This window comes from Juglans microcarpa x Juglans regia, chromosome 6S (assembly GCF_004785595.1).
Source record: "Juglans microcarpa x Juglans regia isolate MS1-56 chromosome 6S, Jm3101_v1.0, whole genome shotgun sequence".
Lineage (NCBI taxonomy): Eukaryota > Viridiplantae > Streptophyta > Magnoliopsida > Fagales > Juglandaceae > Juglans > Juglans microcarpa x Juglans regia.
Genome location: NC_054605.1, coordinates 20,231,204 through 20,245,551, shown reverse-complemented (window position 1 = coordinate 20,245,551; position 14,348 = coordinate 20,231,204). Strand labels below are relative to the sequence as shown.

The 14,348-nt window shown below is 34.8% G+C and overlaps 1 protein-coding gene across 1 annotated transcript; it reads left to right on the top strand.

Moving 5' to 3' along the window:
- Positions 1 to 415: 415 nt before the first annotated feature.
- Positions 416 to 3,034, top strand: LOC121237375 (putative pentatricopeptide repeat-containing protein At3g15200). The gene is made up of 2 exons (XM_041134083.1): positions 416 to 2,190; positions 2,336 to 3,034. The coding sequence occupies exon 1, from the start codon at positions 525 to 527 to the stop codon at positions 2,175 to 2,177; it is 1,653 nt and encodes a 550-aa protein (XP_040990017.1). The 5' UTR covers positions 416 to 524; the 3' UTR covers positions 2,178 to 2,190; positions 2,336 to 3,034.
- The last annotated feature ends 11,314 nt before the right edge of the window (positions 3,035 to 14,348 follow it).

Below are 14,348 nucleotides of genomic sequence, written 5' to 3'. Positions count from 1 at the left end.
TTGCATCTAAAGATTGCCCCGTTTGGATTGAGAAATCATCTCAACTCATCTCATCTCATCATTACAACTTTTTCAAATTTTCACATAAAATATAATAAACAATTTAACATTTTCAAATCTCAAAATAATAATAATATTAAAAAATAATATTCTAATAATATTTTATTTAACTTTTAACTTTTATCTAAAGAGAAATTATTTGTACAAATTTTAAATAGACAAATCTCATGAAGCCTTTGTAAAAAAGTAAACCTCACTTTAAAAAAATACAAAAAAAATATTTTTTATTAATAGGATCCATGTTTTTACAACGAACTTGTATGAGACTTATTAATTTAAGATTTATATCTAATATTATTCTTATCTAAAATCATCTTATCTCATAATTAAGCTATCGCCTAACTTGCCACTGAAAACTACGACAGGAAAGAATGGACCGCCAAGTAACGAGCGATGCTCAAAATTAGAATCTGATCATATATTTATAATGCCACATCGATTCTGCCCACTCAAACAGGCCCATCATGCAGTACTCCAAATTCCAACCGTTGAGAGCATTTTCCCTGGAAAACATCCAACGTGAATTGAAACTCAAATTCCAAGCACTCTCCACAAATGATCGCTCTCGCCATCTCATTTCACGCAAACCCTTCTCTCCCCTTGCCACTATTCTTGATCCTCATAGCCCAAAGAGCGCGAAAACTGCAACTTTCACAAGAAGATCCGAATTCCGTTTCCCAGGAAGAGCCGAAACGACTCGCTTTGTGCACTCAGTCGCTGATTCTGATCAACCCAGCGAGTTTCGACGAGACCCAGATCACCAAGCAACTATTTTTGTTCAAAATCTACTCAAGTTTCGAAGGGACAAGCCGGCGGAGGAGATTGAGCGTGCTCTTGATCTATGCGAGCTCACGCTGAGCGAGGATTTGGTGCTGAACGTACTTCAGCGGCATCGTTCGGATTGGAGACCAGCGTATGTATTTTTCGAGTGGGTTTGTAAAAGAGGAGGAGAAGGAAGTGCTTACTCACCTGGGTCGGTTGTTTACAATGAGGTTCTTGATATTCTTGGGAAATTGCGGCGTTTTGAGGAGCTTGTCAAAGTGCTCGACGAAATGTCGAGCAGAAAGGGCCTTGTCAATGAAGAGACGTATGGGATTTTGATCAATAGATTTGCGGCTGCTCATAAGGTGGAGGACGCACTTGGTGTATTCAATAGGAGGAAAGAGTTTGGATTAGACAGTGATTTGGTTCCATTTCAGAGGCTTTTGATGTGGTTATGCCGGTATAAGCATGTGGAGGCTGCGGAAACTTTATTTCAGTCAAAGCGATACGAGTTTGGTTGCGATATCAAGACCTGGAATATCATTCTCAACGGCTGGTGCGTGTTGGGGAATGTTTACGAGGCAAAAAGGTTTTGGAACGAAATAATTGCATCTAAATGTCGGCCGGATTTCTTCACGCACGGGACTTTCATAAACGCTCTGACAAAGAAGGGGAAATTGGGCACCGCGATCAAGTTGTTCCGAGCTATGCGGGAGAATGGTTTGAATCCAGATGTAGTGATCTGCAATTGTATCATTTATGCGCTTTGTTTCAAGAAGAGGATCCCTGAAGCTTTGGAAGTTTTTGAGGAAATGAAGGAGCGGGGCTGTCTACCAAATGCGGCGACTTACAACTCGCTAATCAAGCACCTCTGCAAGATAAGGAGGATGGAAAAGGTATACGAGCTTTTGGAAGAAATGGAACAGAAGAAGGGCAGTTGTTTGCCAACTGATAAAACCTGGAATTACTTGCTCAAGTCCTTGAAGAAACCAGAGGAAGTTCCAGAGCTTTTGGAAAGGATGGAGAGAAATGGGTGTCAGATGACTTGTGACACATACAATTTGATGTTGAAGTTGTATATGGATTGGGATGATGAGGCAAGAGTAAGATATACATGGGAGGAGATGGAGAGAAACGGGATGGGACATGACCGTCGATCTTATACTATTATGATTCATGGCTTCTATGACAAGGGGAGAATACGAGATGCGCTGCGTTTTTTCAAGCAGATGATATCGAAGGGAATGGAGCCAGAGCCAAGGACCAATATATTTGTCAATGACATGAACGACAAGTTGAAGATGAGGGCAGGCGAACAAGTGGAAATTTCAGCAGAGGTGGATGGCAGCTCATAGAGAGATAGAGAAGGTAATGCTTCCTCCAACTTTGAAAGTTGAACTAAGCTTGTAAATCCCTCACTTAGAACGGAACATCAAAATTATTACAAGAATTTTGGAGATGGTAAAGTTCTCACTTTTTATTTGTCTTGTTAATTCCTCATTATTTTTCTCAGCAACCAAACTAGGAGTTGATTCTGCATTTACCTTTAGAGAAGCATTGCGCGATTGGTTTTTGTAGAAACTAAGCGACCTGAATATACTTGTCATCTTAACTGATTTGAAGAAGAAGAAAAAGAAGATGCACTAAAAAGTGAAAGAGAATTGCTCAGCTTTGAGGGGAGGATCAAACAAGCTAACAATAGGGTTGCCATTCTGTCTCGCTTGCTTGGTTTTTATCCATGGGAGGAATCCGGTCAGGGGGTATGCTAAACTTAATATAAACTGGTGCAGCCTTGGCACTCCAGGGGGAAGTGGAGGGGGAGAAGTGATTTGGGATGAACAAGGAAACCTGGTGCGGGCTTTCTCAGCTTACCATGGAGAAGGGACCAATACAAAGGCGGAATTCCTTGCCCATAGGGATGGCTTGAGCTTTAGAGGTGATCCAGGTTAACATACAAGTCTTACCTTCCAAATTTAAGAAATAGATGATAAAAGCTTGTATAGAGAGAGATACAAGGAATGTGGGAAGCTCCAATAGAAAAATGTTGTATGGGAAAAATACTTCGAATATGGACTTTTTCCCATCAAATAGTCAGGAATTCTTGATGGTATCTAGCTAGAACTTCCTGTTCTTCAGCTTGAATACCTCGATTAAGCGCAAAGAATTTCCTGCCCATCTCTTCTACTTGGAACCCACATAAGTCCACTTTCACAGTATCACTCTCCGCCAATGTTTTGAATATAGTACCGGAAGTCATACCGGTCAAGACACTGGAACGAAATATTTTAGTGCCGTTTCGAGATAGTCGATATATGAATAAATTATATATAAATATATATATATATAAATTATAAATAGTCTAATCTGAATTGGGGGTCAAAAAATGAGCTTATAGTTTAAAAAAATGAAAAATAAATAAAAATAAAGGCCGAAATATTGGCCGATATGAGCTGAAATACAAGTCGGTACAGGCTGAAATATAGGTCGGTACGACCGGTACAAAATATATGCAATACTTGTACCGGACCAGTGGCCGGTACGACATATTTTGACTGTACCAGCCGGTACGGTACGGTATTTGAAACGCTGCTCTCCGTCGCAATAAATTATATATATTTGAAGTAAAACCCATGTAGGGGTGGATTTCTACATTCCAAGTCTCCAACCACCTAGCAGGATGGCATGAAACCATCCCTCGGGTGGTCGAGCCACCTCTTTCAGTGGTGAGAAGTCTTCTTTTTTCAATTTTCTTTATTTTCTTGTTTCTAAATAGATTATTATAAATGGTATGATGTATCTCAGTTTTCTTGAAAATTATAAAAGACTGGTGTTGAGGGAGTAGAAATAATACGTCTAGGCTTTATGTCACATTTTGACTCTAGAAATATTGCTGTAACAAACTATATACTAGACAGTATTAATAGCAACACAAACTGATTAGGAAAAAAATAAAAATAAAAATAAAAACAACACAAAACAACATCCCGTCTAAATTTGGGTCCGAGCCCGCCCAAAAGTTTGGGTACCATTGGGCCCAATCGACAAGTTTGCCATTGCTCTATTTAAACAACCCATGAAGTATTCAACTTTGCAAAGCAATCCTTTACATTCCACATTTGTCAATTCACCAAGATATTGCTTTTTATTTTACTTATATCCACTTTTATATATATATATATATATATATATTGCATTCACATTAAATACTTGGGAAAACGAGACTAATAAATAAATAAAATAAAATATCTCAAAACTATTAAATGTACGACATTGGGTTTAGTTGACAACATATTGACATAAAAGCTAGGAATTAGATTTACTTATTTTTAAGATGACATTATTTTTTTAAAATTTCAATGGAGAAATGAAAGTTTAGAAGAGTTATTTTAAATTTTTTTTTATAAGAAAAATGCTACAATACGGTCTCAATTATAGGGTGACAATAACAATACTGTTTTGGTAATTGGATGTTCCTCTTCTGTTTTCAGCATGAAGTGTAATGGGAGCGTTTTCAACTTAAGGTTAAAGTCCAAAAAAAAGTTGCACAAATAAGGGACACCCGCGTGCTGTGCCATAGGCCTATGCACCGGGAGGAACCTACCAAAGTAGAGTCCCTGAGCAGAGATGAGATACCCCATAAAAAGGCAGAATAATGGAGGGATCCTGCTACGCATTTCCTTGATGGAGAGTAGCTGTGTCTCTTTTATTTAGGCTTGATAATGTACGTACCAAGCTGGGTGCAATTAATATGTTGACTTGACTCTTTCCATCTCACAATCATTACGCTCCTTCACCCACCAATATCTGCTTGATCCCACGGTTCAAAACCAACTGAAATATATTATGATTACGATTTTATTCTTCTTTTGACGTTCTTTTTTTTTTTTTTTATAAATATTTACGATCCTAAAATAGACTTCTTCCGTTCGGTTCTCTAAAAATGAATCATTAGCAGCTACATCTATACATATGGTATCATCATGCCTACTTTTTTTTTTTTTTCTTCTCTCTCTCTCCAAATGCCTAATTGATTTTATACTTTTAATTTCTTTATTAGCGACATATTAACTTATCCCAGAAATTAAAAAAAAAAATATTGTACGAGACAATAATATAGCGCGCAAGCATGACGTCCAACTAGCTAGGTAAACGCAGATGCCCGGTTCAAGTATATATCTCCTCTATTATAATAAATGATTATTTAATTATAAATAATATTTTTTTTTCAGTCAACTTTTATTATTTTTTCATTAAATCTGTTAAATCCTGTACCTCCTGTTTTATCCAGAGATCTTTGTAACTATTAATCATTTGACGTGTAGCTTCTTTATAAAATTTAATAAAAAATTATGTTTTATCAAAATGTCTTTAAAATACTTAATCATTTAACGTGTAGCTCCATTATAAAATCTAATAAAAAATTATATTTTACCAAAAGGCCCTTAATGTCCCGCGGCACAAAGTCTCTTTTTATGTCTTTTTTGTTCTCATTTTTCTTTCTTTTTGTTTTAATTTTTTTAAATAAAAAATTAATAATATTTTATTGTTATATAGAAAGTAAATAGATAATTCAATATGAATATAAACCAATGTTCATACGTTGCTGAAATTTAAATTTTTTTTTAGTCTTAATTTTTTGTCCTTCTTTAACCTTGTATTTTTTTTCCAGACAAATATGTTACTGATTTTTTCACTTTTTTTTATTTAAATCATTATGTTAGGCGCATCTCAGAGCTAATGCACCTTGGACTGTTCTTTACTGTGTATATATATATATATATTTAAAGAAAAAAAATATTTACAATCGTGAATTATGTAACTGTCGTGTAATCACTTTAAATATGAGATCTACATAAAAATAATAATAATAATAATAAATTTTTTAATAATAAACCTCACTCTTTTTCAAAGTGATTGATTATACAACGTTTACATACTTCACGATTATATATAGAATTACTGATCATATTCAAATGTAGATTTACCAAAAATAAGTTTATAAACAACTCCATCGATCGTCTCAGATGAACAACGTCCGCAGTGTGGACCTCCACTAATTTATTCTTCCCACTCTGGGAATCACGGGATCGCATCTTCTTGTTTAATTTTCGATTTGGAGACGGCCAACGTAATATTTACTCATTAAAGTTAGGTTTTCTTACATGTATATAAATATATGCGCGCTGCAAGTACTCAATATCGATCAAAGAAATAAATGGGAGGCTGCAAACGAATAATGATTATAAATGTACACACCCATTTCTCTGAAGAACAGTTATTAGCAGTGTTCTACAACTTAGGAGGGGCCGACCGGGAGCCATATATATATATATATATATAGAATCCGGCGGGGGGCCATGCACAGTCTCTGCCTGCAGGCTGCAGCCAGCGCCTCCTTCCGCCGCCACTGTTTGCAGTTCTCGTACCCGTATCTGATCATTGTTTGTAGTTAGCATGCATGGGGGGCGTCCATTAAACATGCAGTTAATACTCAGTGGTCTCGAATATATATGTTTCTTAATAATAGTTATAATAATAATAATAATAAAAGGAGTGAGGATTCCAAATTAATTCATATATCGAAAGTGCAAATTAATGATCAATGGCTGGAATATATATCTAGATTAATTCGTAGCATGAAGCTGGAGGGATTTTTAATATTTTTATTTTGTTGACAGTGGGTTTTTCGAGTTTCTTGTTTATTAACCCTAACTAGTGTCCGTGATAAAGTTTTACAGTATGGCATGTCAATTATATGTAGGTTGTAAACAGATATAGTCCTTGCTCATGTTCTAATTCTCCGGCGATATTGGTCTGAAAAAGCAATGTCATTCGATTGTTATCAACTTTAATTGCAAATTCATTGACTTCTTAAAAAGAAATACTCTTAACTACATATATAGATTACAATAAAAGTAATCTCACATACAAACTGATGTTGCTAAATTTAATTAGTCAGAATTTAAGTTATTTTTATTGTAAAATGAATATAAAAAATTACTTGAAATTTCATCAGTTTATTGAATCCTTTAAAATTGTTGTGTAATGATTTTGTAACTGCAATACTCCTCATTTATAAATAAGCCGAATTAATAGTACTATTCGTACAAAGAAACGACTGTTTAGGTGGTTGGCAATATAGTTTCATTCCCAACCCATGAAGAAAGTGAAAAATTGGCTAGTGATACTCATGAAAGGCTCTGGAATAATCAGATCGATCATGTTTCTGTCCTACAAAACACCACAAGTTTTCATGCATGGTTTATTAGCAGAAATATATGGCATAGGGTTCTCCATTTTTATCACTGATCTTGTATGAGGCACAAGATGATCAGGAGATATTATATACCACAACATGGTCACGATCAATAATAATTTCCTGCAGCTAAGGTAGTACTAGCCCATGTTGTTGCATAGCCTGGTCCATCGCCTAGTACCTTTTATAATCCGTATCTAACGCTCACGTAAGAGCAATATAATTTCAGTAAAAGAGCATTGAATTTGTCCTTTCCACTAGCGGGGGCTGAAGACACGGTCCTGTCGAAAGGTCTTGCTTGCACTTCCCCCTCCCATGTGGAAGTTCACTGTGATGCCGACCCTCCTTGAGTCTATTCAACTGCCCATTAAATGTCGTGGAAAATGTTCCCTCTGGAAAAGGACCAAAAAAATTAAAAAAATGTCACAATTTTCTTAATTTCTCGCTTTAAATATTGTATCAAGTGTTTAATACAAAATATCGTAAAGTATAGTCAGTTATTATTCACCGTTTTATACTCCAAAAATATATATACACCATATAAAATATACTCGCACCCTATGAAAAGTTATAGATGTAAAGTGTGATGTGAACAGTTATTAATTTATAACAAAACTCTAAGATAAGTAATCACATTAAGCTTGCGATTGAATTGATTCGACTCTTTTTATTAAAATATTATTTTTTAATATTATTATTATTTTAATATTTAAAAAAATTGAATTATTTATTTTATATTTTGTATTAAAATTTAAAAAAATTATAATAATAGATTAAGATGTGTTTAAGAACCAAACGAAACCAAGAGTTCCATTTACTTCACTGAAATGAAAACAATTAAACTCGGTGCATGAATTGATTCTCACCGTCTTTCCAATATATTTCCACGTAAAATCCAAAATGTCTGGATCTGCAACGATATTATTAGGGCTGAGCACCGCCTGTTTCGGAGTCGGAGGGCCCAACCTCCGACTCCGACTCCGACTTTGTCGGAGGTCGAATCCGACCTCCGACTCCGACTCCGAGATGTGCAAAATCCGCTCCGACTCCGACTCCGACTTGTCGGAGCGGAGTCGGAGCGGAGTCGGATTTTTTGATTTTTTTTTAATTCTTTTTAACTTTATATTTGACCTACTTTTAAAAACAAATTGTGGACTTTTGAATTTCAATTTTCTCAACATTACAATCTAAACTAATTAAACTTTTGATTATAACAAAAAATACAACTAAATAAAATAAGTAATATACTAACATGCATTCAAAAAGTAAAAAAAAAAAAAAAAAAATCATATTTTTACATATACTCTCATCATCCATATCCTGATATCCACATCCAACTAAATACTAATCACTACAATAAACATTCACATATCACACCTACCATCCATCATCCATAAAAATTAAAAAGAAAGTTCTATTTTGACATGTACTCCCATCATGATATCATCCATATCATGATATCCACATCATTCTAACAACAAAAAAAATCCAAAATATTCTAAGAGCCAACCAAAATAAATGTTCTCAAGAACATTTAAATATTTAATTACAAACTTTCAAATGCACCAAAATAGAATAAATTACAAACTTCTAAATTACAATATTCTAAATGCCCAACAAATGAACCAAAATATATTAAATGTTAGAAACTTCCATATGTTCCAACTTCCAACTTTCAAGTTGTGCCTGAAAAGGAAAAAAAAAAGAATATTAGTAAGGAAAACAACCCAACTTTAATATCATATGAAAAAAAAATTTAAACAAATATAAAAAACATGTATATTACATCTTATTAGGAAGATGCAAAATCTTATATAGTTGTAATATTCTCAAAAAACCTATTAGGAGGAATGGATCCATTTAGCTTTTTTGAACTAAGGTCTCGGAAACTTAAATAAATATGAACTTATGGTATAAACAAAGTAGAAGTAAATAGCAGAGTTATCTTTGAAAAGTAAACAGAATTCAGCATGAAGCATTTAGTATTTTGGATAGTAACTCAAACCTCAAATGCTCAATATGTCAAATTGTCAATCATCTTCACGAAGTAAGTTGGCCATACCAGTGATTAATTCTACATTAAGATGTTAAAGTATAGGAGGTTAGTATCAGAAAATGGCAAAATCAACATATATAACAACTTAAAAAAATCTCTAAATACATTACCTGAGTCTAACTTATAACTCTCCACATCATCAATGGCATCCGTATAATTTTGACTCAAGCATATAGGAGTTGACTTCAACCAGTTTTGTGTGCACACAAGAGCTTCGACAGTTCTAGGAGCCAAAGAACTCCTAAATGGATCCAGGACACGGCCTCCTGTGCTAAATGCCGACTCAGATGCAACGGTGGTGATCGGAATGGCCAAGATATCTCTTGCCATTAGAGCAAGAACTGGATATTTGCTTGAGTTGACTTTCCACCATACCAAAATTTCAAAATTTCCCATAGGAACCTCAACATCCTCCAACAAATACCACTCTAGTTCAGACTTACAATCCATCAAGGATGCTGATTTTCGATCTTTATGGAATCCCAACAAAAAGTCCATGGGATCATCATCATTACAGGCACTACTACTACTACTCCCCATTGATGCACTAGCCTCACCACTCCGACTCCGAGTTGACTTAGACCCAGTTACGCAACCACCACAAAATCCTACATATTGTTCATACAAATATTCCATATCCCTCTTGAGGAGTCCAACAAATTCCTCACCCCTCTCATCGCCCAATGTTTTGTTGAACCAATATGCTTGAGCAACCAATTTGTACCGTGGATCAAGAATGGCAGCAACAAACAACAATCGATTTATTTTTTCTAGATCACCCCAATATTTATTATACTTTGTCTTCATTCTCAAAGCCATTGAACTCAAGCGTCGATTACTATTGTTACAAAAAGTATTCAAGTTTTTATGAATATTAATGAGCTCTTGGACATACAAATTTGATGTGACATATAGTGTACCAGAAATACGCAGGGTGACATTATAAAATACATGAAGAAACTTTGAAAAGTTTCTTATGGTCTCCCAATCATCAGCCCCAGGAGCTCCTAGACCCTTTTTCCCATGCCCATCCTCAGACAAATAAACTCGTGAGTAAGGATCCTCATCAAGCAAAAGTTGGAAGGCTTTTTGATACTTCTCAGCCACGTCCAACATAAGAAAAGTCGAGTTCCATCTAGTAGGCACGTCAAGACACAAGAAACTAGAACATGACACTTTTGACCTATCAACACAAGACTTGAAAGTGACAAGTCTTTGGGGAGAAGACTTCACATACTTAATCAAATTTCTGACTCTTATGATCGAGTCATCAACATCTTTCAAACCTTCACTCACAACAAGGTTTAAGATGTGTGCTGTACACCTCATGTGAATAAACTCGTGAGCTGCAACACAATCCTCACTTCCTATTTCCCTTGTTCTCAACCAATCAATAGCAGAGTCGTTAGAGGTAGCATTGTCCACGGTAATTGTAAGGATTTTGTCAATGCCCCAATCAAGCATACACTCCTCCAACTCCCTGCCAATCGTTGCCCCCTTGTGGTCGCTAATCCGAACAAATGAAATGATTCGCTTCTGCAAGTTCCAATCACTATCAATAAAGTGAGCGGTCACACACATGTAATTAATATTTTGGATAGAAGTCCAAGTGTCGGTGGTCAAGCACACTCTTTGTTTGGTGGTCATAAACATTTTCTTCAAGCTATCCTTCTCTTTCAAGAATAGCCTCATACAATCACGTATTACGGTAAATCGAGAAGGAATTGAAAACCTAGGATCAAGGGATTTAGTGTATTCCCGAAACCCTTGGCCCTCAACAACCCTAAAGGGTAACTCATCCACTATCACCATCCTAGCAAGAGCTGCCCGGATTTTTTTCTCATTGTACTTGGTCATTCCTAAGCTCTTCTCCCCTTGGCCTTCAATTCTTGCTTCTGGGACCAAGAATGTTTGAGTCTTGTCCAACTTACTCTTACGGTTTTTGGGGCAAAGTTGGATGTGTGTTTTCATGGCCGAAGTGCCTTGCCGTTTGGGATGGCATTTCCATTGCCTCCCACAATGGTTACAAGTAGCTATAGGCTCTTCGGGATCACAATCGGGCACTCTTGTGAAGTGGACCCATACCAAAGACCTGTTCTTAGGAACTCTACTACCAGGTGGAGGGCGAGGATTAGAACAGAAGGCACTAGGAGTGCCTACCGAAGATTCTATTGGTCCGCTAGACTCTTCAACTATGGGACATGGAGCATCAATAGACTGTTCTGGGATGCCAGGGGAAGATGCAGCTGTGGATGTAGGAGTGTTTGTGCCTTCTATATTCATGATTTAAGAACTAAAACACAACAAACAAAAAAAATCATACGATTAAGACAATCACTAAAACAGCCAAACACAGCCTTAAAAGCATAATACAAACTCATTAACTCAACTAGTGGATGTTTTACAATCACTAAAACATAAATATATTTGAGAAAATATATACTCATCTTAAACAGAAAAATAGAAAAAAAAAATCAGACCCAACATTCAACAATATAAACGAAAACACCACTAAAACAACATCAAAAATTACATATTTTTGGCCCTTTTGGGTAACAGATTCCCCAATCAACAATCAACAAAATAAACCCAAACTTGATGGAATCCCCAAGGTACAAAAGCATCAAAACAGACTATGACCCAACATTAGCCACTTTCCAAATCTAATGGTGCATGGCTTTGCAATAGTTTCTTCGGAGTGAAGAACATGAAAAATAATTGTAAATCCGGATGCACACATTTTTCCACATTCAAAATTTAAAACTGCTCAGAATAGAGACTCGAAATAGGTCTACTACATAAGCCGTTTTTGCCATTAAGAAAAAAAAAAAAAAAAAACATATAAAGATGACCGTTAGCCCAAGCATGCTCCTCTCACTCCCAGCCCCAAACTCCAAAAACTATGATCGGAAGAAAACTAAAATTTAGAACATACTACTGGAGGATGGACAGGACATACAACTAAATAGAATTTTTAAACAATTATCCACCCGAGATCAATGAAAATGACAGATGGGCGAAACCATAAATAAATTTCATATACCTCGCTCAAAAAAGATCCAATCACTTGATTAACCAACAGAAAAATCTTCAACTGCTATCCTCCTGAAAATCTTTGCTTCCTAGGCAGTAGCAGTTATCCGTGGAGCTGTACTTCTGGCTGCTGCATTTACAGCCAAGCCACCAGCACGATTCACACGCGGCGAAAGGGCTGCGTGAGGGAGGGGAGGGCTGCGGGACTGTGCTGCTGCTGCGCGAGAGGGAAGGGAGGGCTGCTGCTGCGCGAGAGGGAAGGGAGGGCTGCGGGACTGTGCTGCGGCGCCTATTTAGCCCTAATTCACCGAATCACATGAAGAATCGAAGATGAAATTGAAAAGGGGGATTGGAAGTATAAGTATAAATCTAAACGGCGCCGTATTATACATATTAGTAGTATAAAATCTATTTTATCTATTATATATATATATTAAGATTCATAAAAAAATATATGATATATATATTATTATATATGAATATTAAAAAAAGGGTACCGTATAAGAAATATTAGTAATTTAGTAATACACTAATATACTTGATATATTATATATATATGTATATAGATTAAATCTCTAACCTCTTAATTCTTATACTTGATATATATATTAATATATATAAATATTAGTAAGACACTAATAGTATTAGTATTAGTATTAATATTAGTTATACTAGTAGTGATATTAGTTATACTAATAGTTATATTAGTATTAGTTATTATTAATACTATATATTATACTAATAGTAATATTAATACTATATAATAGTATTAGTATTAATATTATACTAACTATATCACTAATAGTAATTAGTATTAGTATACTAATACTAGTATATTGCTATAGTTAATAGTACCCTATAGTAATATAACTATATTAGTATTACTTATAGTGATTTAAATTTTAGTATAACTATATTAGTATAAGTTATAATAATTTAGTATAGTTATAATACTATAAGTTATAACTATAGTCTATATTAGTATTAGTATTAGTTATGATGATTAGCATAATTATATATTAGTGTTTGCTATAGTGATTTTAATTTAGTATAACTATATAATAGTATTAGAATAAATGTTATACTGACTATATCACTGATTGTATTAGTACACTAATATCTAATACTAGTATATCACTATAGTTAATAGTATCATATAGTAATACTGTAATATAATATTAGTAATTAATACTATAGTGATTTATATAGTAATTTATATATAGGCTTAAAGTGGTTTACTAATTTATATATAGTAATTAATACTATTAGTAATTTATATGAATAATACTTTAGTTATTATACATTAATATTATATGTTATTATAAATTTATAGATTAGTGTTTATACATTAGTATTACAATATTACATGTCGATGTTAGCACTTGTTATTATGCATCTTAGATTCTTAGTGTTTATGGTATATTATATATACATTAGTATTATATGCTATTATATTTATACATTAGTAATTTAGTGTTGCATGGTAGTATTTAGTAATATTGTAAATTTGTAATAGTATGATATTTACATCTAGTTATATACTAAACTATTATTAGTCAATTTAGTCCATATATTATAGTATAAATATATTATTTAACTAGAATATTATTGAGTTTAATTAACTATATAAGATATAGTTGTATAAAATTTAAATAATTAATATATAGAAAAACACATCTTCTTATATAAAATCGGAGGCGGAGTCGGAGGCGGAGTCGGAGGGACAATCGGAGTCGGAGGCGGAGTCGGAGTCGGAGGCGAAGGGTCGGAGTCGGATCGGAGCGGAGCCAGAGTCGGTTCATCCGAAAATCCGACTCCGACTCCGACTCCGACTTCTAGGAGGAAAAAACCTCCGACTCCGACTCCGACAAGTCGGAGTCGGAGCGGAGCCGGAGCGGAACCGGAGTCGGAGTCGGATTTTCGGATTTTTGCTCAGCCCTAGATATTATGTATAGTACTAAGAAGAATCGACCATTGATTTCTTTAAATCCATGCAAGAACTTCAACATAAATCTATCATGTGTCTTCTTAGGTACGTGGTTTCCAAAGCGAATGCTTTAATTCTCTATTATATTTTAAGCTCGTTTTCGATATATACACCAACAAGTAAGGGTGTAACATCATCTCAATCGAATCCACCACAGAACTTGAAAAACTGTCCTATATGCATTTATCCACATA